We start from the raw sequence: 26378 nt of genomic DNA, 5'->3' as shown, positions 1-26378 counted from the left end.
GAGCTGGCCTTTGCAAATCCAACCTAACAGCAAATGCTGTGGGGAAAGAGAAATCTCTGTATCCCTGGAGGAATTAAAGCTCTCAGTGAGAATTCAGGGCTCTGATCCTTTGTGTAACCACAGCGTTGCTGCTGAGCTCCTGCTCTCCATTAGCCTCCCGTGCAGTCGAGGGTTTAACTTGGCAGAACTCGGGGTTTTCAGAGAAATTGGTTCAGCTCTTTAACCATCACGTTTACCAGCCCACATGCAAAATCCCTAAATATCAAAAGTCACGGATACTTTGAAAGCACATGAAAATCCATGACTTGCATGACAGCTGTGACAAAAATGCAGTCCTTCTTATTGCCTTTTTGTTTATGGTCTTTCAGCCACTTCCCAGTCTAGAAATTCAAGAGAGTTTTCAAATAAATAAGTTAAGCTTAATTGCAATGCTTTGAAATCTTTGCTAAAACTCAGTTGCAGTTTTGTCTTCATCCATAGCTCCTTTGAGCTACAAGATAATAATCATGATAAAAATACATTGTTTACTTCAGAAGTCTTTATTTTATATTTTATTTAATTTATTTACTTTTTAAGAGTTCTTTTTGCATGACTGATATGCAAGAATTTGAATTTACATATTTTTTCACTCTTTCTTTCGAATAAACTAATATGAATATCATCCACTGCTAGAAGTGTAAAGTTTTCAATCAGTTGTGTGTCTTCAAGCGTGAGTGATGGTGGATCAAAAGAAAATTGTGAAGGCTGTCAACATAGATGTCAGCTCACAAACAAATTCAACTATCACAGGTTTTGAGGCCTCACACAGGGATCACCTCACTCTGTACTAATGCCCACACCTAATGCTGATATCAGCAGCCATTTAAGTTCTTAAATTAAGTTCTTAAGAAGAATTATCTGGGCAATAATCTGAATGTGACAAGGCCCATTGCAGCTCTTATCTGGGAAGGGAGTGAGGGCATAGAGGGAAGGTCCCCCAGTACATCCTGTTCTGGGACATGTGAGCTGTGGCCTTCCCTTCCCTTCCCTTCCCTTCCCTTCCCTTCCCTTCCCTTCCCTTCCCTTCCCTTCCCTTCCCTTCCCTTCCCTTCCCTTCCCTTCCCTTCCCTTCCCTTCCCTTCCCTTCCCTTCCCTTCCCTTCCCTTCCCTTCCCTTCCCTTCCCTTCTAAAGAAGTTTTTTTTTTTTTTTAAATTTATGGCAATTTTCTTTCTTATTGACTTCTTTTCCCCTCATTTTGTGTCTTGGTGAAACATTCTTATCTGCAAGAGAAAAGAACAAATTTTCCTGTTTCTACAGCTATGTATTTTAGAATCACATCTTTGAGCGATTCCTCCTGAAGACCTGTTGGCTGCTTTCTGGCTTCAACTTCTTTTGGAGAAATTGTAACCTGTTGGGCCTTAATTATAATGACTCCAAGATTCTCCAGCTGCCTTGGATTTTACTATTTCCTCTTGCTATATTTCTTCCACTACTCCACCTCTCCTTTGCCTCCAACTCTTCTGCTCTTCTTCTGATGACCGGAATTAAAACTTTCACTAGCAGAAATTATGGCGTGCAGCTGTGCACACCATTTGCTGATTCCAGATTCTTTCCCTCTGTTTATGCTTTCCACACAGATTGTTGCTGCCACTGGAAAAACAAATTAAATGAAGCTGGCACCCGGCTCACTGGTGAGACTGGCCGTAAACAGCCTGGGGAATGTTGGAGCGGGGAGATGGCCCTAAGAAACTGAAATCAAATAAAAAACCCCAGCTGCAAAGAGCCATTTAGCACAAATGCCTAGAAAATATCCTGAAGGTGAGGCATCCCAAAGGGGGATGACTGTGGGCTGGATTTTTATTGAGTTTAATAAGCTTTGGTGTCTTTCTCCAGGTTGGGGAGGTAGAAGGTTGACTTGGAGGCCTTGAGGAGGATTTCTAGTAAAGCGTGATTTCCATCCTCCCATTCTCTGCAAGCTGTTTTGCTTGCTGATTAGTTAATGAGTATGTAGAATAAGGGGAAACATTCCCTGCTTTGTGTTAACATCCACATGTGGGTCTGCTGAGATATTTCAAGTCTGGAACCCGACTGGCAAAATGTTGGGCACCTTCCAGCGTGTGTCTCCAGCTGCATGTGAATATGCATCCCTGAAATGCTAGCACTTGGCAGCCACCAGGGTCTGCAAATATTAAAGTATTCATTCTTGGACCTACCTATATGTTTATAACTTGCCTCCCCCAACTGTGTGTGAGAGTCCAAAACCAAAGAATCCCCAAATACCCTTTATGTGCTCCCTGGCACTCACTCCCACACACACTCGTACGTGCATGTGCATGTATGCATAGTTATTAGTCAAAAATACATGCAGACAGACCCAAAAAACAAGGCAGAAAGGAAAGCTGCTTTTGAAGGGGACACGGCTCACAAGATGCAGCATTTGCAGCTTGATTTTTGTTCTTGTATTTGACAGCAGATATTTCACTTTCTTTCTTCTTTTGTAAGGTATTCTGAGCTGAAGAAGAAGTCACCAGAAACTTGTGGAGGGCAGCAGGGCACATCAAAAACTGAGAGAGAGTCTATGGGGTGGGAAGGAAGCTGCAGGGTAAAGAGGGGGTACTTCCAAAGGGAAGCAAAAAAGCAAACTTGTGTGGGTTTTTGGGCTCTTATTCCAAATGAACTCGCAAGCCTCCTCTCCTGTGGGTCCTGCCAATTGATTTCAGCCATTGCAAGTGATGATTGCTGTGCATTCCTCTGTCCAAGAGGCAGCAGGCATGGCTGGAGAAACGTGGGATCTAACAGCTGGCCGGGGGAAGGGTGGAAAAAGCAGAAAATGACCCCCTACATTTGAAAGGTGTGAAGTTTCTTGCTTGTCCCCCTTGCCCCCAGAGCGCTTCCTTTCCTCCCTCCCACACACACATTAATAAAGCAAATGAGGATTTCGAGCTATGCAGTTCTTGGAAACAGGCTGGAGAGCTGAAACCAATGTGTGATTCTCCTTTTAGGAACGAGTCCCATGTGCTGTGTACAGGGCTGGGACCTCTCTGCCAGCTGGGGAAGAGGCAAAGTCTGAGCTGAAAGTTCCCTCAGTGCTGGGAAAAACAGCAGATTGGTATTATATACGTAAAATATAACATAATTTTGTCTTTTGCAAAAGTTCCCATCCAGCAAGGCACCGAGCTGGGAGACCCTGAGCAGAGCAGGACGCTTCACAGTCAGACTGAAGATGGTAAACACTTAGAGGAGATAAAAGTTTGGTGTTCTTTGGAGGGAAACCTGGTCAGAAGTCAAGCTTTTGATGTGGACACAAGCCTCACCTCCTGCCTTGCTTCTGCAGCCAGTGGCTCCAAATTCCAGTAAAGTCAGACTGAAGATACAATCTCTTCTCTCACCCCTTCAGCCCCACAGCCATCACCACTACCACCACAAACTGGCTGGTGCACTGGAGGTCCTGCTTTCATCTGACTCATTCTCCTTTTCTGTCACAGTGACCTCCAGTGGTTCTCTTCATTTATGTCCTTCATGCTGTGACCCTCCAAAAAATTGGGCTCATTTTTCCTTTTTTTCTTTGTTTTTTTTTTTTTTTTTCTAAACATCCACAGAGCAAAAATGTGTTGAAGGGATAAGTCTTTAAATAAGATTTTTATTGTTGCTTGTGTGGGCACTGGATTCCTCCCCACTGAACATGAAGAAAAAGCATGCATCTGTGAGACTGGCGAAATAATTAACTGGTGAAACAGAACCATTATTTGTGACTATTAAACGAATGAGCAAAACTGTTCTCAGATCTGCCAAAATGTTCACATAGAAAAATCAGACTGCTCAAGGGGAGGGAGGGGGTGAGAGGCTTGGAAAAACTGATTTGCTGAAGTTTGAGGCAGGTCAGGGAAGACTGGGGGAAGGGAAGGGACTAACTTCATCTCTGAGGTGGTCCCACTTTCAAGAACTTTGTGAGCCCTCTTTCTGGAAGTGCTTCTCTTTATACATTCAGACTTGGCTGGCAGCAGTCACCTTGCTTGGCCTTCCCTTATTTAAAGAAACAGCTGCATATGTCAGTGTTTTTGTTGCCTTTACTTTGTACCTTGTGCCAGAAGCTCTGAAGTTATAAGCCTGCTCACCTTATATGTACAGCTTGTAAATCTGTGCTCTGCAGAGGGCTGGTGGGACAGCCCTGGAGGACAGGGATGAAAGGGGAGGGCATCAGAGGCTGAGACTGAGACACCTCTGTAGGCAAAGGAAAGACAGATCAACATAGACTGGAAGAGAAATTGTGTCGAAAATCAGTCAAATGCCGTCAAATTCGGACGGGTCCTTGGGTGTCACAGACATCTTTTATGAAAAATCTTTTCTTTAAGATTTTTCCTCCTGAGGAGCTGGGAGGCCTCAGGAACAAAATGTAAACATTGTTTATCTGCTGCTGTGGAATGCAACAGGTAGATCTTTAATTGGCCCATGTTAGTTGCTTCTAATTAATGGCCAATCAAAGTGAGCAGTCCGGACTTTCTGTCTGAGCCACAAACCTTTGTTATCATTCTTTCTTTGTCTATTCTTAGCTAGCCTTCTGATGAAATCCTCTTTTCTATTCTTTTAGTACAGTTTTAATATAATATATTTCATAAAATAATAAATCAAGCCTTCTGAAACATGGACTCAGATCCTTGTCTCTTCCCTCATCCTAAGACCCCTGTGAACACCGTCGCACTTGGAGGTATTTTTTATTAAGGCAATGCTACCAATGAACCCAAAAGAAGGTTTCCATGACTAAAGGCCCTTAAATATTGCCCCACAGCCTCCCTCGCCCTGCCTGTCCATGCCTCACAACAGTATCAAAAAACAGAAGTCTGGTTGTTTAAGAAAGATCCTTACAAATGAATTTATTGTCTGCTGTACTGGGGGAAATCCACACATAAATTCCCCAGCCTGGAAATGCCTGCAGTGTGCAGTTTGGCTTGGACATAACTTATGTGTCTGATCTGCTGTGACCTTCCTTATTCTTGATAGCCCTGTCTAGTGGCAGAAGGGTAAATATTGGTGAAATGAGGGATGAGTCCTGAGAATCCAATGTGAGATCCACATCTGGTTTCTGGGCTGACTACTGATATTTTTTGAGATGGATGAAAAAGCCTGCCTTGAGACAAGCTTGGTCACAGCAGCAAGCCTGACAGAGCTCAAGGAGTATTTGGACAGCACTCTCAGGAACAAGTGTGACTCTTGGGGATGGAGCTCTGCAGGGCCAGGAGCTGGGCTCAGTGATCCCTATGGCTCCACCCTTCCAGCTCAGGATATCCTGTCATTCTCTGATCCTGAGGTTCTGTGATGCTGGGATTGATTCTGTGGTTCTGCGACTCTGGGATTCGCTGATGATTCTGGGATTTTGTGGTTCTGTGAGTCTGGGTTTCTGTGGTTCTGTGACTCTGTGGTTCTGTGACTCTGGGATTCTCTGATGATTCTGTAATTCTGTGATTCCATGGTTCTGTGATTCTGTGACTCTGTGACTTTGTGACCCTTTGACTCTTTCATTGATTCTGTGACTGCGACTGTCACTGTGACTCTGGGATTCTCTGACTCTGTGACTCTGTGGTTCTGTGACTGTGACTCTTGAATTGTGACTCTGTGTCTGTCTCTCTGTGATTCTGGGATTCTTTGACTCTGTGATTCTGTGAATCTGTGTGACTGATTCTGTGACTCTGTGACCGTGACTCTGCGACTCTGTGACTCTGTGACTGTGGCTCTGGAATTCTCTGACTCTGTGACTCTGTGACTCTGTGACTGATTCTGTGACTCTGTGACTCTGGAATTCTGTGACTGATTCTGTGACTCTGTGACTGTCACTGGCTCTGTGGTTCTGTGGTTCTGTGGTTCTGTGACTGATTCTGTGACTCTGTGTCTCTGGGATTCTGTGACTCTTTGACTCTGTGACTGATTCTGTGATTCTGTGACTCTGTGACTGTGACTCTGTGACTCTGTGATTCTGTGATTCTGTGACTCTGTGACTGTGGTTTTGTGACTCTGTGACTGATTCTGTGACTCAGTGTCTCTGGGATTCTGTGACTCTTTGACTCTGTGACTGATTCTGTGATTCTGTGATTCTGTGACTGATTCTGTGACTCAGTGTCTCTGGGATTCTGTGACTCTGACTGTGACTGATTCTGTGATTCTGTGATTCTGTGACTGTGACTCTGTGACTCTGTGGTTCTGTGACTCTGTGACTGTCACTGTGACTCTGTGACTGTGGTTCTGTGACTCTGTGACTCTGGGATTCTCTAACTCTCTGACTGATTCTGTAACTCTATGATTCTGTGACTCCGTGGTTCTGTGACTGTCACTGTGGCTCTGTGACTCTGTGGTTCTGTGACTCTGTGAGTGATTCTGTGGTTCTGTGAGCCTCCCCCCTCTCAGAGGCAGCCGGTGTGCAGTGAGCACATCCAGCAGTGCCCGGGGACAGCTCCTGCTAACATCAACAAAAGCCCTGCAGGGTGTTTATAGTGCACTCAGAGCAGCATTCCTTTCTCGGTACCTAGCAGACACTGCATGTTCCCCGAGGATTGTTCCATGTAATCCCACCTAGGCTCTCACAGATCAGACCACTGCTCTTCCAGGCAGCTTCCCTTTGCGCTGCCTTTCCTCTTCATTTGCTAAAATCACCTGGGAAGAGCCAGGCATTCTCCTGAGCTCCTTTGTTCCCAGTATTTTCATTAGATCCTCGGGCATGGTTTTGATTATGCATGCATATGCTCTTACTACAATGCTGTTTAAATAATAACACACACAGCAAAACGTTCATGTGAGCGTGCTCTAAATTTACTTCTGATTTTCAAACATGAGACTGCTACGTCTGTCTCTGTTGGTCTCTGGCTGCTGGCTTTTTTTATATGTGTTACTATTAATGGTCCCAGTGGGTTGATCTTTGTCTGATAAAAATGTCTCTTAAATGGATTAAATATAAGTGACAAATCAACTGTTGTTAGAACTGCTCTTAACTCCAAGTATTTACTCCATGTCATCTTATCATTATCTGAGCAGCTCAGATGCAGTCATAGTGATTGTGATATATTTATTTAAAGTTTTCATTCTTGCGCCAATAATGAGCGTCTAAAACTGAGAAAAGCTGAGAGCTCTGGATCTGCTTACCCCTATGGAGTCCTGATGTAGGAGTAAGCACAATACAAAAATAAAATCCAAAATCAGTAGATGTCAGCTGCATTTCATTAATGTGGATATCATTTTCTGTATCTTATTTCATGATCTGATGTTTCAGATATTAACAAATCTACTCCGTCCTGTAAGGAACTTCCTGTGGCCATTGCACAACATCCAGGCTGCTTGGGAAGAGGCCTTTTGAAGCACAGCTTCTCTGGATCTTTCACACTCAAAAATCCCAAACTTTTTTAAAGTTTTTTTATACCAATGCCAGTTTTTCTCAGCAATCACTTGGAACTGTGTGTGCTTCACGTGGCTGTCAGGAACTCTGTGCTGGCTGTCCCAGGAGATGAGCCCACACATCCTCCCAGCCTCTGGAGCTGGCTCTTGCCTTCTCCTTCCCCCCTTCCCTGCAGGGTCTGTGTGTTGTTGTGGTTTTGCTGTGAGTGCCTGGCAGGTTCTGTACCCAACAAACTCCAGAGCCTCCCTGTGAGCACTTGTGCCTGTGAGAAACCCTTCTATGGTCCAGAACATGCAATCCTTACTTATTTATGGGTAAGGAATGATGTGGGATTCATATTAGTACATTAGACTCAAACTGCTTGAGGCTGTGCACCAACCCAAAATGCATTTCTCAGGATATTTGGGGAGTTACAAGGAGGCTCATCCTTCATCTCTGGTGATTTCATGTGTGTGAGCAGAATGTCATTGCTACACCAGAAGATCCATCATTATCCCCAAAAGCATGATAAACCCATTTTATCTTGTGAAAAATGTATTAAGCCTATGTGCTTTCCTGGTAAATCTCTCCTGGTTGTTATTGGAACAGGAGCAATGCAAAAGGTAGAAAGGAGAAGAATTTGTTTACAGGCTCTTCTTGCCTGCTGGCACTGGAAACTGTAGACATTCTAAAGTGAGTACAGCAAAGCCCTAAATCTTCCCTGTTTTGTCTCAGAGTTCCAAAAGGAGACTGCCATAAAGCCTGACTGAGGAATTGGCCACTGAAGCTCCAGTTGTCCCAAGGATGGGACATCACCCCTGTGCTCCCTGGCCTGGGTGAGAGGAGCCAGGGGCAGTTCCCATTTCACACTGAGGCTGATCTGATTGCTGACCTGACAGAATGTTACACAGACTTTTCCTCTTACTGGGAAAAGTCTGATCTGGTTTAGAGTTCAGAGTTAGCCGCACCAGTGCTTGTGTGTTTGCATGGCCTTGCAGCTAGTAAAGGGTGAGGGAGGGCAAGAACAAGTTTATGAAAACAGGTAAAATGTCTAACAGTGTGAAAACTTGAGCTGAATCAGAGTAGATCTTCACTCCCCTAGTGCAGTGATAAAATGGGGAAAATGCATACACAAGATAACAAGATGGGATCCTTTTTACTTTTCTTGTCCCATAGTTTTCTTCTTGAGTGACCCAGATCTTGTAAAATGTATTTTTAACAGCGGTAATCCCCACAAATCCCTCCTGCCTGTGACGTGCTTGTAGATGCACAGCCATGGCAAAGAAGGTGGTTCCAATACATAATGAAGGATTTTCCTCAGTGAATGTGTAGGGCTTTCCTGTAAGTTCCACTGGAAAAAAAATTATTCCCTTCAAATGTTCAGGAGTTTTTCTTAAGGGAACTTATCCACAATATGCAGAGTGGCCTCAAAAATGCTCTCTGAAGTCCTGGCCTGTATTTAGCACAGCAGTGAGCCTGTGAATGTGCAGAGGATGCTCACCTGCCCTGTCAGAGGGCAGAATCCAGCTGTTGGATGGTCCATGGCATAGGCATTGCAAACCACTCTTTTGGATCACTCGCACATCTGGAAAGAAAGGCATGGAGAAGGTTAGATCATAGACATTTTCCACAGCAAATTAGTTAGCATTAACTGCAGGAAAAAATTATTTGTGAGGAGAACTGTCCAGGAAACCAATTAAAGAAGTGGACTCGAGGGGGTGTGTGTTCAGAGAACTGTGTGGGAAGCTGTGTGCATAGCTTCCACTGAAGTCAGGGTCCACAGGGGCTTCCTGGGGGATGGATGGATTAATTGGAAAATGTCTTTAAGCATTGTCACCTTTATCTGGGTGAATATGGAACCTGTCACTCATTACCTGATGTCTGTGTTGATAGCCTGATTAAAAAACTGGGATAAGCAACCACGGGGGAAAACCAACAAAACAAAACCAAACCAACAAAACCAAACTAACAAAACCAATCAAACAAAAACCACCACCACCAAAATCAACCAACCAACCAATCCATTTAGGGGGAGAGGGGCAGGCTATGCACCAATGCTTTACATTTCTGCCCCAAGCTTTTCACACAGCTCACAAACCTTCAGAAAAGTGGGCAAATCTGACTCCATTTGGAATAATAACTAGGATAAAGAAATGAAATTATGTTTCCAAGGAGTCCCAGTGCTCTCCCCATTAAAATTGGGGATGAATGCATGTGCCTCTTTCCTTGCTTTGTTCTTGAATCTCTTTGCAGAAACCGGTGGTGGTTTCAGTAGAGGACAAAATGTACTTTTTAGTGACTTTGTTGCTCATCTGACCCAACTCCTCATCCTGATGGTTCCCATTTTATTTTGGGAGGTATTGTGTTGTAGTAGCTTGTGCTTCCTCTAGTAGTGTCTCTTTTTTTTTTTTTTTAATAAATACAGCTCCTCAGACTCCACAGAAACTATCACAGCACTTTTTCTCTGCAGTAAATTACGACCAAATAACAAAATGTTTCAAACTCTTAAAGGCTGTAACCGAATACAGCCAGCAATCCCCCCCTTTCTGAATCACTGCAGGAAAGCCAAGTTCTCTGTGGTGGCTCAGCAGATCAAGGGCACTTACTCACAAGTGAACAGGCATGATCCCTGCACTGTGGCTGCATTGTGTTGGGTCAGCGCTGTCCGCAGGTTGGGAACGCTTCAAACCAAGCCAAGCAGCTCCTGTGCTTGAAATGCCTTCCTTGAGAGCATGAACTGCTCTGGCTGTTTTCTGTGCGTCTCCAAGGCCAGATAAATGTCTGTATTTACAAAGGACCACGAAACAAGCTCTGTGAGAGGAGCTCTGCTGCTGGAGGAGCTCCTGTGCCAAGCGCACGGAGCCTGGGAAGGGCTGTGATGGAGGGCCAGCGCAGGGCAGCTGCTGGGAAGAGCTGTCAGCATCTGATGTCTCTAAAACCACTTTTGAGTTCTGTAGTAAACACGGGGACTGCTGTGAAACCAGAGATGTGGTGGGGTGTCAAACCTTGGAGGTCCTGGGCAGGAACAAAGTTCCAGACTGTGCTGGTTGGGTCTGGGAGGAAGGACTGCAGCTCAGGGCACACCTGAGTGAGGCCACCGTCCCCTGGTGGGGCACTCTGGCCTCACTCTTTGCAAATTACAAATTTATTTTCTTTACAAATTTCAAATTTCAAATTTCAAATTTCAAATTTCAAATTGCTTTTCTTTACAAATTTCAAATTTCAAATTTCAAATTTCAAATTTCAAATTTCAAATTTCAAATTTCGAATTTCAAATTTCAAATTTCAAATTTATTTTCTTTACAAATTTCGAATCACAAATTGCAAGTTTCTTCGTAATTCTGACTCGCATTTGGGTTTTTGCAATTCCGTAATCCAGAATTTTGTAATTCTGAAATCTGCAATTCAAATTACAAATTCCTTCGTAATTCTGACTCGCATTTGGATTTTTGTAATTCCGTAATCCAGAATTTTGTAATTCTGAAATCTGCAATTCAAATTACAAATTCCTTTGTAATTCGGACTCGTATTTCATTGTAATTCTGACTCTCTAGCTGAAACCTTGGAAAGGGCCTTTCAGGAGATTTGAGCCAGATTTCTGTGTTTAAACGTAAACTAAGAAAAACCAATTGTGTTGCCCATGGTAAAAAATCCTTTGGAATTTCTTCTGAGGAGCCCTAGCACCTCTGTGGCTCACAGAGGAAAAAGTGGAAATTTGGAAGGGCATCCTCTGCATGGTGAATGCTCTTTTATCACCTTGAGGAACATCTGGGCATGCTGTAAACCTTCAAAAAATCACACGAATTCAGTGGTATCTCCTTTATCAGCAAAAGCCTTCATTATGGTTCAGCTCCTTGCATGAGAGGACTTTCTGTGCACATCCCACCACCCTCCAGGAGGGCAGACCCTGCCATCTGAGCAGGCTCATGCTCAGAGATGATGAAGGCAAAGTAATTTATGTTTCATTCCTTTAAACAATATCCAGATAAAAAGTCAATCCCTTATACATTTTTGTCTTCAACTTCATTTCCTTTTATTCATTTTCCTAAGAGTATTCCCAATGGACTAGGTATTTAGACACTGTTGATATTTTTCATTTTTGATCATGGAAAATCTATAGGTTTCCTTTAGCCCTTTTACAACAAATTTTGTCCATATAAATCTGTAATAAACATGATTACATAGAAAAAATCAGGGTTTTTAATCTTTTTACAAATTCTCATTTGTAATGTATTTTTGCTAAAATATTAAACAAAAATAATTTTCCACTAACTAATTGCAGGGGCTGTATTAACAAAAAAAAAAAAAAAAAAAAAAAGAAAAAAAAAAAAAAAAAAAAGAAAAAGAAAAAAAAGAAAAAAAAAGGAAAAAAAAAAAGGAAAAAAAAAAGAAAAAAAAAGAAAATAAAAGAAAAAAAAAAGGCAAAAGAGAGGAGGAACTTCCCCACTCTGTTCTGGCTGCTTTTCCTGCTGGGAGTGGGGCAGGGAGCAGAATGAAGCTGGTGGGGATGATGTACAGATATTTCATGTTCTACTGAATGACCTGTTCCTAGAGGTCATTCAGTGAAACATGAAATATTGAAGTTTAAGCATATATTTTGAGCATTATTTCTTTTCTCCTCCAGCATTTGGTGTCATGGACATTAGAAAATAGCAGGATAAGTCCTGATTCTTAGGTCCTGACCACTGTAGGGGTCTTTGAGACTTGTTAAACCTTTAGGGGTTAAGTGAAACTGAAATATCTGGGAGAAACTGAAATCTAAGGGAGATCTTACCCCCCACCACAAGAAAGGCAAAGCTGCTCTAGTTTCTCTCAGAAATGGGGATATTCAGGATTTATTTTCCTGTAAAGCTGAGAGCTCAAAAAACTATTGCACTCAGCTTGGTGGAGTCTGCAGCATCAACTTTCAAACCAGAGTCTGTGAAGCACAGGCTCCACACACAGATTTTGTAAGGCCTGTGCAAATATCTTCCAGAAAAACAGGACTTTTGCTTAAACTCTCCAAAACTGCAGATTTTACCTCTAGGAAACCAGGAAAAAATCACAAGTCCTTAGTAGACGGTGGAAGGATACAGGGCAGAGCGGAGACACTTCAAAATCAGTTTTCCTCTTATGAGGAGGGCAAGGTTAAGCACTTGGGTTTTTGGTTTGGTTTTTGCTCTTTGGGCCCCTGTCTGCCAAGGCTCATCCTCTCTGATGAAGATAAATTGCCTCTGACCACCAGAGATTTCAGTTTTAGCTCCAGCTGGGATACGCTGGTAATCCTGAGATACAAAATTGTTTTCTGAACGTGTCGCAGTTAACTTCAGTTATATAAATCCAAGCATTAGCTGGATGATATAAATAGGCAGGATGTGCAAGGAGGCCAAGTCAAAAATGTGCAGAAACCCTGCCTTTTTTCCTTAGTGCTGTGCTTCATCATGTATAATATTTTTCATCTGAAAAGGAAACAGGACGCATGTGCTCTGTGGCTGCTGAAATTAACTGGACATAATGAAGAGTTGAATTTCACACTTCAGAGAAGCAGATTGGGAAGGATGGGTCATTTTTTTCTCAAGTTTTCCTGCTTTTAGTATTTTCTTGGAGGTAGTTTTTCTGCAAGATTGGGTAGGGAGCAGAAATACATCTGGTTTATATTACATGATGGCTGTACTTTGGCAATGGAAAAAGATGGCACTTAAAAAAAAAGGGAAAGAAGAGGAAAAAAAGGAAAAGTTTGGCAACTACAGGACAGAGCAACAATTACAAGAACTATCTCAAAATTCCCAGGATTTGTAATTTATTTTTCCATGCTTGCCTTTTTTCTGGTGCTGCTGGTGTTGAAGAAGCGGGACAGAGGAAATTCAGTTGGACTCTGCGAAGTTCAGATATCTCTGTGAAACAATTCCCTTTACTCAGGCTGTCCCCACAGCAGTTGCTGTGATTTGAAAGGGATAAAAGCAAGAAAAAGGGATAGACCATGAGTTTTTTCTTGTGTTTCCTTCAGCCAGTGGATATGAAGTCTTAAGGGGGTCTCTCTCTTAGCTGGTCTCATCCATGGAGAGCCAAATTTGGGATTCTGGGCCTGGGCAGCTTTGGAATCTGTTTCCCTGCACTGGGACCATTTTTCCACCCCCAGGTTGTTCAGCGACCAAACTAACTTGAAATAGAGCACTGGAACAAAAACACGTTCTGAGTGATCTTTAAGTGAAAGCTAATGTGAAAATGTGGGAGTTTAGACCAATGTAAACACATTACATTTAAAACAATTTTCAGATGTAGAAAATATAAAAGAATTGTTCCTGCCCTTGAAATTACCCAAAAAACGCATTTTTCCTTCTGAGTCAGGGTTTAATTAGATTATATTTTATTAGACATTCTTTACAAATTTTAAAATACTGCTATTATACATGCACAAAGGAAAATCAGTTTGGACAATTGTATGTAGGCATTCATTTAAATCAACCACAAAACAGGAACATTTTATGTCAGTTATCAATGTACTCAATATGTATATCTAAAGTGCATTATGTTACAAAAAATATAGAAAGTCAGCAGCACCAAGATACGTTCACAAAATAAATACACCAGTCAACAAAATAAATTATGGTAAATGGGACAATAAGAATTGTCTTAGCCTTAGCCAAAAAAAAAAGGAAAATTCACAATAACCAAATGTGCAGTTTCAGAGAGCAATGGGGGGAAAAGGTTTTATTCTGAGCATTTACAATATTTACAGGTAATAAATATTTTAATACTTCCCATATGTTCACTATTACAGAATACTGCAATGTGTCTTCCAAATATCTCTTGCTGAAAACGTCAGCGCCTCCTGCAAAGACAAGAAGGGACAGGAAAAACAGGAAAATTAATTAATTTTCACTTTTTTACTTCAAATGTGTGGACATAGAATCAATATCAAGAGTGCCACAGACTGTAACAGATGTGCCCTGCTAGTAACTATCTGCCAGTGGTTGTTTGACCATGTCACAGTTTTAGACATTTATTCAAGATCTCTGTTATGTTTTTCTCAATGCAACCCCTCTAGGAGTGTGATGACCCACAGTTTGTCACCCTCAGAGGAATGGAAAGGGGCTTTTTATTTATTTATTTATTTATTTAGAGCCTCATGCAAGAAGATTCGTGATGCTACAGGCAGTAGAATTGTATCACCCTATGATAAAAATGTCAAGTGCTGAAAAAAAAAATACAGTAGTCCTTGTAATTCTGCTGGGGTGTGATGCCATGTTCTGATTAAAACAGCGTCATGGAGCTTATTTGGTCTCTTTTTCTCACTGATAGACCACCCCTTAGGCTGTGGTGCATGTGAGCAAATCACAGGGCTCGGAGCAGGCACACCCTTGATAGCATCTCCTCCTGTGCCTGACTGAGTGAAAATAACCCTGAATAATAACCCTCTATTCCTGAACCTTTCTCTCTTGGAGCCAGACAGCTTGGTCCTGAGAGAAAGCAACCATGCCGTGCTGTCCCCCTGCAGCTCCTGCTGCATCCAGCAGTCAGCTGGGAGCTTTCCCGGGGATGCTGCAGGCTGCTGTCAGCTCTCTCTCCCCATGAGAACAAAGCAGAGCTTTCAGTGGATTCCTTGTACTCCAGCACGAGGTGCTGCAGGAAATGCTGAAGGGTTGAGGTGCTTTTTCCCCTCCTGTCCCTGTGAGCAGCACATGTGTTTTTTAGGGGTTCCCTGGGAAACACCCGAGGGTGGAATGTGGAGATACAGGATGGAGTGGGGATTCCCTCTGCTGCAGGACTGATCACCAGAGCTGGGGGTAGCATCCCCATGGGATGTGAGACACAACAAAACTCAGCTCCTGGAGAGTTTAAAAGGTTTTCTTAGCATGCACATTAAAAGGGAAGGTACATCTATCATTTGGGAGTTTATCCATTTAAAAGGTTTTCTTGGAAATTAAGTAAGAGCACCTTAATTTAATTTAAATGGAAATATAGATGGAATGTCCATGAGAAATAACTTTGAAAGTGCCTGGGATGGAAAGGCTAGCATGAAGCTCCTCCTCCAACAATATTAAGGTCCATTTCAGGATATACTCCAAGAGGTGTAACAATGGCACATAATTAATACAGCATGGCTCTGTATGTGTGTGTGTCTGCACTACTCAAGTCTACTTCTAGGAGGGTGACATTTTCATTTTAGCCTGGATTTTAGGCTTGGTTTTAAAGTTTAAGCTCAGCCACATCTTGACAGTGGGCTCTGTACTAATGATAATTTGCAAGCTGCATTCTGTGATTTGGACTTAGGTTTAGCAAGTTTGGCTTCTTCTATGAGATACTCCTTGTAGTAAGTCAAGAGATCTAGAGTTTATATTATTGTTGTCCATTTATTTTAGACCTAAACCCAAAATTTTGCTTTCAAGACTGATCAGAGAGAATTGACATGAAGATTTAATCCAGCAGAAAAGAAGCACAGAGATACAGTGAAAATCATGCTCAAAGTTTACATCTTTTGCCAGCCTACTGAGATAACCAAAAACTCAGGTACTAGAAGTTTGTTAGGGCTGAATCAACATGTTCTCTGTAGTTGTGAAGGAGGAATTCCCTTTTCCTTTTTTAAAGTATTCTCCTTGTTTAATAATCTCCAATTAATTATCTAAAATGCAAGTCATTTTTAGGAATCTGTGAGAAATGCTGCATTTGGATGTTGGGCTCCACAGTAAAGCTGAGAGCCTTCAGCCACCCAGACACACTTCAAACAGAAAGGCTGAACTGAGAAAATCAGCAGGGTTGTACCTGCAGCTCTTTTATATATCCCATTAGATGGACACCAAAGAAGGCACAGCAAGCAAATGAACTGCTGAAATTCCCTAGGATGGTTTTTTCTACATTCTAGATTTCTTTTATGGTCTGGGATACCCTGGCCCATGGTCAGGGATACCCTGGTTTATGTCAGGGATACCCTGGTTTATGTCAGGGATACCCTGGCCCATGGTCTGGGGTATCCTGGTTTATGTCAGGGATACCCTGGTTGATGGTCAGGGATACCCTGGCCCATGGTCTGAGTGCCCAGCCCCAGGTGTTGGCAGCTCCTGTAGATGCCAGCACGAGCTGAGGCGATGGAGCACATGGCAAACTGTGGCCTGTAAAACTAAACCCAGGTTGGATTTTCAGTAAATCCCACAGCTGGTGTCTCTTTCCAAGGGATTTGCTGCAAACAAGTGGCACTGCTCAGATGTCTCTCTTCTGCCAAGGTGAAGGGCAGGAGGAGAGAAAAGGATGGAGTTTTGCTGATGAAATGCAAACATTTGAGGAGGAATGAAGAGTGGAATCCTTGGCTTTGTCTCTAAGTGTGCAGATTTCCACTCAAGCTGAGATGACTGCAAGGGGATGATTCACTTGGGACATCTAGGCTGATGTCTCCAGGCCACTGCCCTAAAAGCCCTTTGCTGTCATGCATGAGGGAAGCCTGTCCCTCTCCAAGAGCAATGCCAAACATTTTTAAGCAGCAATGTAATTGCTTCACAAGGTGGCAAAAGGATGGAGCTGAATTAGAAAATCCTAATGGCAGGGAAAATATTATGGTGAAAGGCCGATCTGCGTTGTTTGCAGATATTACTGAGAGAGAATTTTTCCATGTTCTCCCCTAAGGTTAAACTGTGAAATGAAAAACTGTAAAGCAAGGGTAGGAAAGTTGCCAAAAAGGGGAGGTGTTGAGAGGAAGGAGACAAAACTTCTCCATTTTATGGATGCAAGGCCTTAAATAAAAGTCAAATCTCTCAATTTGCTGAGGCCCAAGTGTGGGACCAAGATATGATGTGAGATGCACTAAGGTTAAAGCAGGAAGGGAAAATTAATTGACTGTGATGTGTTTCCTTTTTACATGATTACCTTCACTTGCTACTCAGCTTCAGGAAGCAGATTTTGGCAATAAGTTGTTTATGTGAGTTGTGTCTCATAGGAAAGAAATGCTCTGTCCCCAGTGCAAGGTGGGAGAGGCACTTACCTGCAGAGACTGTGCTCGAAAAGCCACTGCCAGGTCATGAGCACAAAAATCTGCTTTTACTCCCAATTTGAGCAAGGCCTTGGCCTCAGCCTCTCCCACCAAGGGATAACAACTTCAGTTAAACACATGGCATGCTCCCCAAAAGAATACAGCAGAATTACCTTAAAGTTTGATTGTGTGTAGTAACAGAGATGTCCAAGAGTGGGCTCTCGGTCACGACATCGCCGTACGAGCCAGGATTTAGCCAAGCTGAGCGGGTTCGCCTCTTTTTCTTCTCTTGCTCCTTACGTTTTCCAGGCTTTGCTTTCTTTTTCTTCCCTGACGCCTTCAGGGGCTGCTCCTTGTAGGTCTGTGATTTGTTTGTCTCCTGAGTGAGGTATCTGCCCTCATCCTCACTGCCAAAGCGGACAGGGTAGTTCTTGGTGTTGGTGGCAGGTTTGGGGTTCGGTGACACCTCCGACGTTGCACGGATCTCCGCAGTATTGACTCCTTCGATTAAATTTTGGAGGAATATTCTTCTTCTTAAGTCTTGGATTGACTTGCCCTTGTCATGCAGTAGCTGGTGCTCTGATACAGCCCGTTTGCTAAAGGGAGAAAAGAGAGGAGAGGGGGAAAAATGTTTAGGATTTGGTTATTGCCCAGTGTTTGGCAAAGCTCCTCTCTTCTCTGGCTGTGGTGGCCACAGTGACCATGTACCAGGCTTGGAGACATCCAGTGAAGCCAGACTGCTGGAGCAAGTCCTGCTTCATCCTCAGGGTAGCTGCTGTCAGCAGAGAAGAGAAAGACCTAAGCGGGTAATAATTCTCAGCTGACCGATCACACACCACTGGAGCTGGATTAGTCACTGCCCTGTTCTAGGAAAGCATCATGACTCTTAATATATCACACTTGGGGCAGTAAAAGCAGGAAGGCAGTTCCTATCTCTCCTACTCAGAGACAGAAAAACTAAAGGGTCAGATAATGCAGCAAGAGAGGGGAAACCCAGCACTTGTGCTGGAGCTGGAAGCGGTGTTTATACAGCGCCATTCTGGTGATTCTCTTCTGCTCAGTCATGTACTTCAAAAACATAAACAAGCACATAAAAGTGCATTTTAATCCTACATTGAAATAAGTGCAAATGCAGGAGTGTAAGGGAAAAATATTTGAATTTGGGTGCCTAAAGCACAGGCACTTCAGTCCATAATGAGCTATCCAAGGAGGCAGCCTGAGCATCAGCAGAGAAGAGCCTCAGCCACTGCTGTGGATTTACTGCTTGCTCACTTGTGTCTAATTATGGCTTTAGATGCCCTCCTAGTATTGCTTGAAGTGTGAATTTTTGGGGCCAAATTTCTTGTATGCTGTGCTGTTTGAATTTTGTGCTAACCCTCTTCACTGAATCTTCTTCAAGAGCATCCTTGTTTTTTTAGAGTGGTTTCTCCAGAGTTCATCCTGACCTTTTGGTACACTGAGCTCTGCCTTGTTTTCAAGGAACTGGGAGCTGAGTAGCTATCTGTCTTTTAGAGATGTTGTACTGGCAAGGAATGTATTAAACATCTGAGGAAAGAAGCTACAAATGACACCTGGATAATAAATAACCAGGGAAAATGTGAGAAAATACATGCCTTTTTCTTGAAGTGGAATAGATGCACAGCTGTGCTGCGAACCACAGACAGAGCACAAGCTGGGATTTTAGCTATGTTCCCATGAATACAATAATGCAGTTCATCCTTCCAATTGCTCTACTCCAGCATGCAGAGTTTGGCCATGGAATCTCTCCTCTTGCATCAGGATATGGCATGTGACTGGATTCTCACTGGCCAAAGAAAATCCATTCACTGCCTTGCTATTCCTACGATCATTTGGTCAGTTAGCTGGATGAGAAGTGGTTTCTGCATGCAGGTGAACTGGGAAAAGACACATCACTGAGAGTGAATATTCCTTCCATCCCATCCCTCTTTTTCCTCCTCCATTTCCAGATTTGAAAATGCAAAATATTTGGGAGTATTCTGCAGGTTCTCTTTCTCAGTCCCCTCAGCCAAATTCGTCAGGTTTATGACTTGATCAACAGCAGAGCTATTGGTAGTTGGCAATTTTAAGCAGCTCTGTTCTAAGAGCATCCCCTTCAATTTCTGTCTTGTAGAGTATTATATAATATACTTTTTGAGTATTGGGTTCAAGTAATGGATTGAAGTGATACTACATCTCTATTGCTCAGTGCAAAATTCAAACAGCAGATTTCCCCCATTCCACAATGAGACCGGAAGATGACTGTCAAAATCTTGCTCAAAATCAGCTCTGCATACACAGAGGCTTGTGAGTGCATGTCATCAAATATTGTCTGTGGTTTAAGCATCCCAAAATCAGTTTTGGATGACTTCAGCCTTTAGGACAAATATTTTATGCCCCTCTTCTAAATGTCCCTAAGCAAAAATGCAATGTGATAATGCATTCAGCTGATCCTATATTGTCTTTCCCTTCAGTGCAGCTGTGACCATTAGCACAAGCTTGTGATCTGCCTCAGAAGAAGTTTTTTGAACAAGAGCCATCTCCAACACCCTTCTCATTAGGGTCAGTCTGAGTGGCAAGCCCAGCACCCTGTGTTCACCCTGACTGCCTCTGTGCTGCCTGTCAGGCTGTCCAGTGTGACTCAGGTTACATTCTGAGCTTCAGGAGCCTGTTTTCTCAGCAAATTTCCATGGGAAATGCAGTTCTGCTTTCACCCTCCTAGTTCATAGAAAGTGTATGAAATCTCTCTGCTTTAGGGAGTGTAAACCAGTGTCTCGTGATGAGCAAAGCTTTCCTACTGCTTCTTGTGAACTACCAAGGATAATTCCTTCTATCACAGACAACCCAAAGCTGCCTTAATCCTCTAATGTGTATTTGGTCAACTTCCCCACTGTGACAAAATCTCGACTCTCCAAAGCCTGTTATTAAAGTCCTCTTGATTGAAAGCCTATTCCATTTTACAGAGCTGAGAGCTAAACATTTGGTTCCAGTACACACAAGGCAGTCAGAGAGCATTACAAGATCTACATCTTGAGTGAGTATGCATTTCCAAAATAATGCAGGGATTGACGTGTGAGGCACTGGTGTGCCAAAGAGGGAAGGCTTCTCTTTAAATGTCTGTATGATATTTAGCATCAAGTCTGGCCCCAAATAACATTCTGCTATTCCAGATGATTGTATAACATTATGTAGTGTTACATTTCACATGACTTCTCTTACTCAGCCAGACTTAAGGATTACATTTTGCCTACCAGCTTCCTTTGTATACTCTAGACCAAAAAAACCTCCTTGAAACAAAGATGTGGTAGATACATATCTCTGTGACCTCCTGCCTCTTTCTGCCTCAGTTATTCAAACAGCTCCTGTGTTTGTAAGCCATGGAGAAAGGCTTGCCCAAGAGGACTGATGTAAGGAGTGCTTCATAATGAAGATATCAACAATATCTCACCCACACACTCAGAGCAGGAAGGCAATGGAGGCTGCAATGATTGCATTCACATATTGGCCACAATATGGAAAAAACCATCAGGCTGTTAGGGTTAAGATGACCCACTAGAGGTCCCTTCCATCCTTCTGTAAAACACACCTCTCCTCCAAGGAGAAGGATCCTGTACCCAAACCAAGAGCAGTAAATGCTAAGCTTACATGTGGCAGACACTTTTGAGGGAGGGATGTTGATGGTTTGTACTTGACCAGAGCATCCAAACTAATTACTGGATCCAAGTACACTGTGTACACATGAGGCTGAGTGTCTCCTCACGGGGAGAGCAGCAGAAATCCATGACTTGTGACTATCCTGACTTCACGTACTTCCAGATAAGCTGCTCTTTTCAGGCACATTCCTTTTGGTTTTTTTTTTTTTGTTTTTTTTTTTTTTTTTTCTTGAGATATCTAGCGTTTCTAAAAGGCAACATTCTTCAAGCTACCACTTCTATCTCAGAGAGCTGCTCTTATTTAGCTGTTATTATCCTTGACTGTTCATGTTGGGTCTGATCCTAAATTCAGCAAAATAACTGAGGAGGATTCAGTCAGCTCTCTGTATTTTGCAAGACTGTGAGTGCCCTTGCCACTGACTCCAAAGGGAGGGAAATCTGCTCAACCTATCTCAGGCTTCAGAAAAATATTTTGAACAGATCTAGGGACACGATGCTGCGATGTCTGGACATGATGATAAAAATATGTAATTTCATTTTGAGACATTACTGGTTTCTCAGAAGTTCTTTAGCAGCTAAAGCACTCCTATAACAAATAACATGTCTGGAAACCTTTTCTTGGGAAAATTTGCTGCTGCTTGCCATGAGATATTTGCTTCAGCAAAGTCTGTAGAACTAGGCCTATGTAATTTTGATTATTTTTGCATGTCTATAATAATGTGCTTCAGTATTTTCATCCACTACTGGCTGAAGTTTTTGACTGAGAGAAAAAAATCTTGAAGCCTAAATGAGTTATTAACCATTAACTCTAGGAATGGTTTGTGGTGATATTAAAACAGGACACATGTTTGAGTGTGGTGTCTGTGTTTGTGCTGTGCCCACAAACAAAACTACACGAATGCCACTAACTGACAGCTGACCGGTTTCTTGTGTGTATTTTACATGCCAGAGCAAAGAGGGGGCTGAGAAATACCTTTTCACTGGTTAGCTTACACTTTTCTTCCCCCCTGTCAGGACAGAATGGGGAAGTTGGGAATCCTGACCTTGAAAAACAAGTGTTAGAACTACGCTAACTTCAAAAAGAGAAAGAGTACTTCTCTGCAAATATTTTTCTTTTTTTTACAACCAATTTTGGCTTAGATCCATTTCAGAGTTTCCTAGCCAAGAAAATAACAGCATCTAACTGCACTTCAGCTATTTTCTTTTTTTTAATTTATTTTTGAAACTGAAGTTTGATTTCTCTATACAATATGGTCCCAAAAGAAAGAAACAGCCCAAGAACAGCTTTCAGGAGTACAAAGCAGTTAAAAGTTACTGGACTGAGAATAATACACTGTAACATTATCAGCAATAACATGTTCTACACAATTTGCTGTAGGAGATTTGTAATAGCTCTCTGCCTGGTGCCAAACTTTAGGTGTGTCTGAAGTCGCTTCACGTGGGGTAATTATTTTTTTTTTCCTTTTGGGTGTTTGGGGTTTTTTTTAAACTATCATTATTATTATTATGTGTGCTGCTTAACTGGCAGAGGAAATGCTATTTGGAGATCTTTTCTTTATGTATGCAATAAAACATTTACAAGGAAACCCATCTGAAATTGTTTGCTGTGTCATGTTTCCCTGTAAGTTGTGATCGGATTTTCCAGCACTCTTTCTCCAACTTGGCCTCCTTTGGAACTGAATAACAATACAGCCCTCCCCAGTGTGGCTGAGGTGTTTCTTCCTTAGAAAATCTGATGCAAGTCCAGAGAAAGCCAGCGAGTTGGATGTGTGAGAGAGCTGCTCCTGCATCAGCACAGAGCCCTCTCCTGCACTTTGTGTACGGGCATTACTATAAACCAGGCTGATTATTTTGGAAGAAGCAAAAAGGTCATTTCCTGAACAGACTGTCTTAAGTTACACTATCATTTATCAAAAAATATGCCTCTGCCTATAAGTAAGATACTGGACTCCCTTTGGAGTTTTTTTCCCCCTGAAGTGGCAGAAGTCCAAAGAAATTGTTCAGTACCTCAGTGTCACGATGTCCCTCACTTCTGCGTGTTTCCCCTACCCCTATCAATATTGGCTCCACGCCAGAGCCCAGGAAGTGTCTGTAATTCAGTGTAACACACACACAGCATTTGGATAAACCGGGATGCTCCCTGCCAGGGTCCCGGGCAGCTGCACAACAATCACCCAGGTGTGTGTGAAGAGAAGCCCCTGAGCTTTCACATCGCCTTCCCCGGAGCTCTGTAAGGTCAGACAGCTGCAAAACGCCCTTTTCCTTCCCCAATGCCTCCTCCTGGCTCTCAGGTGAGCACCTGGGACAGGTAACCCGGGCAGGTAACCCGGGCAGGTAACCCGGGCAGGTAACCCGGCTGCGGAACCTCCTGGGCTCCCTCCTTCCCTCCCTCCATCCCTCCATCCCTCCTTCCCTCCATCCCTCCTTCCCTCCATCCCCACGGCCCCCGTCTTCTTTCTTTAGAAGAAAGAGGCGAAGAAGAAAAGAAAAAGAGAAACTCACAGTCTGCGGCTGATCCCCTCGACTGATCTCCCGTAGGAGGGCACGGAATAACTCAGCAGGAACACCGCGAAACTCCACTGCTGGAAGAGTTTAGCGAACATTGTATCCTCGGGGGCTTAAAAACCTGCAAGGAAAGAGAGGTCAGTCCCCAGGGACAGATGCGCCAGCGCCGTCTGCAAGGAGTCCCCGCTCCGGCTCTACCAGCTCCGAGGCTCTGAAGGAAAAACAAACTTTCTGAGCTCTCGGCTCACTCCTTCCAAACTTCGCTCTGTCTCTCTCCCTTCCTTGCTGTCTGCCTCTCCCTCCCTCTTTCCCTCCCTCCCTCCCTCTCTCTGTCTCTCGCTGCCCGCAGGCAAGATCTCTCTCGGTATGAGTTCAAAAAGCATCCAGCTCTCGTCTGAGCGGGGTTAGAGCGGGGTTCAGCGAGCTCCCTGAGCCCTGCTTAGTTCTAGTCCGCTAAGCCACCCTCTTAGGGCTCTGTGCTACAGCAGAAGCCCTCTTTGCAGATAAGGAAAGATTCCCAAAAGTCAGCTCAGCTGCTCGCTTCCCTGTAAACACGCGCGGACACACAAAACACACACACAGGCTGAGGCGGAACGCATCCCCACATCTGCCTTTCAGTAATACCTCTGCAAAAATAAAAAAAAAAGGTCAGGTTCGCGTCTCCAGCTGCCGGAAAAGTTTTGGTCCCCAACAAGGAAAGAGACAAGCGGTGACAAGGAGAGAGGGAAGCGGTGACCAGGAGAGAGGCAAGCAGAGGTCTGGAGAGCCCGAGCGGTCTGGGAGGAGCGGCAGCCCCGGGAGGCTCCGGGGCCGGGAAGGTCGGGCTGGGAAGGGGCCGGGAATCACGCTTGGCTCGGCAGGTTGGACTGGGCTGCAGCCCGCGATGTTCACACGCTCCGGAGCAGCCTCTGGGAGACCTGCGGCAGGACGGAGGCTTTTGCAAAGAGATGGCGCCCTAGGAACATGTGCGGAGAGAGCGAGAGCCCGGGCGGGACACCCGCAGCCAAAACGGAGACCGGGAGTCAGCGCTGCTCCAAAGAGGAGCGAGGAAAGGGAAGCACCCGGCAGCACACGCACCGAGCGGACCCCGAGCGCTCCGAGCACGCTCTCCGCATCTCCTGCAGCCGCACTCCTCTCCCGCTCACCTTCCAGCTCTCCCTTTCTGTGTTTACCCCCGGGCCAGCGCCTCCCCAGCCGCGGGGATTCCTCCCATCGCTGGCAGCGCTTTTTAGCTCAAGCCCCCGAGCGCTGCCCGGGACTGCCGCCGCCTCTCCTTGTACCTACCGTGGCTGCTCGCCGCTCCCTATTAGCTGGAGGGTCGGCTCCTAATGATGCTAATTAATTGTGCGGCGAGGGGGGGGAGCGCAGGGGCAGGGCTGGGGGGAGGACTCGCGCTCTATGAACACAGGCGCTCCTGGCCAAAAAAGTAAACCAGTGGAAAGTTTTCTCCTCCTCTCCCTTTTTTCCGCCTTCCACTTCGCCCTGCTTCTCAGCCTGGCCAGGGCGCGGGGCTGTGCGGGGACCGGAGCCCCGGCTAACCCGGGTTAATCCCGGTTAAACCCGGTTATCCCCGAAACACGGCGGGCACCGACACAAAATTTGGAGGCACCAAACTTTTCCATGCCGGGACAGCACCGCAGTGAAAGCGACGGTGACGCCTCTCCAGCCTGTTGGCGCTGCCCCGCTGCTCCAGGGGGACACGGGGACAGAGCCAGGGCAGCGCTGCCCTCGCCCGCAGCCCCATCCCGAGGGAATGCCCTGCTCGCCCAGCTCCCCGCACACCTGGGAGCGCCGCTCCGTGCCCGCAGCATCCCGGGATGCTCCCGGAGCCCGCGGAGCCGCTGACAGCCTGATTTACAGGGAATGCTTTCCCAACACCACCACCAGCCGCAACAAAACACACTGAGGCGTGCCGGCTCCTTCTCATCCTGCCCCCCGAGTCAAAGCAGGCGCTCCGGGAGGGTTGAGGCGCAAAGCAAAGCGGTCTTCTACCTGCAGGTTATTTGAAGTTTAGCTGACGCGATTTAAAAGCCCAGATTCCACACCACACAGGCAAATGAAACACCATAAAGGCTGAAATAGAAATCATGCTGAAAACATTAAATCGTTTATGCTGTAAATAAATTCCCTGAACGCCTGGTAGGCTATAAATTAAAATGTATAGCTAACAGGCGTCTTTGATTTACACTGCCCTTTCGACTAATTAAAAATAATCGTGACATCCCCAGAAAACAACCCCCATAAACTCATCAGGTTCATTGCTCATGTTAAAAGTAAAATTTCCATCAAATATTTTTAGAATTTTCTCTCCCCAGAAATTATTTCTTAAAAAAAAAAATACACCAAAAACCAACACACATCATCCTTTACAGACTCAGGAAAAGTAAATAGCCTCTATAAACTCAGAATCCTGAAGTTTCTTCTCAATTTATCACTTCACCTTTTCCTTGAGTTACAGCTGTCTGTGCCTCTCAGAGATCACTCTGGCCAACAGTGGTTGCTCTTCTCAGCAATCGCTTCCAAAACTATGTTCTATGCTTAAAAAGGAGAAAAATGAACAAAAAAAAAAAAAAAAAAAAAAAAGAAAAAAAAGAAAAAGAAGGAAAAAAGAAGTTAAATGAATAAAAAATTTAAAAATATAAAAGTCAATGCTTTTCAAAAATCCAGCCTACAGAGCTTTGATTCTGCCTGTAACAGCTAAAGGCTAAATAAAGGGTGTTAAAAGCAGGTGCTTTTCTCCCTTGCTGCTCTTTTTATTATGAAGAACAGAAGCTTCCCCTAATATATATAGGGAGGGAGACCCTTCTCCATTGCTTTTACTGAAAAGACCAAACTTGTGACATCACTAACCACCTTCCTATGGCTGAGTTTGCCTCTTCTCTGCCTCAGTGGGCTTGGGAGAAAAAAAAAAAAAAAAAAAAAAAAAAAGAAGAGGGAAGAGAGAAA

General features: G+C 44.0%; 1 protein-coding gene across 1 annotated transcript; it reads right to left on the bottom strand.

Moving 5' to 3' along the window:
• Positions 1-13646: 13646 nt before the first annotated feature.
• PTHLH (parathyroid hormone like hormone) lies at positions 13647-23674 on the bottom strand. Its single transcript, XM_059472844.1, has 3 exons — positions 23430-23674; positions 17451-17873; positions 13647-14148 (listed from the first exon to the last, which is right to left on the bottom strand). The coding sequence occupies exons 1-3, from the start codon at positions 23528-23530 to the stop codon at positions 14139-14141; spliced, it is 534 nt and encodes a 177-aa protein (XP_059328827.1). The 5' UTR covers positions 23531-23674; the 3' UTR covers positions 13647-14138.
• Between the last annotated feature and the right edge of the window lie 2704 nt (positions 23675-26378).

Source organism: Ammospiza nelsoni, chromosome 5, assembly GCF_027579445.1.
Source record: "Ammospiza nelsoni isolate bAmmNel1 chromosome 5, bAmmNel1.pri, whole genome shotgun sequence".
Lineage (NCBI taxonomy): Eukaryota > Metazoa > Chordata > Aves > Passeriformes > Passerellidae > Ammospiza > Ammospiza nelsoni.
Note: the sequence above shows the minus strand (reverse complement) of the source record. Positions and strands in the feature narration are given on the sequence as shown.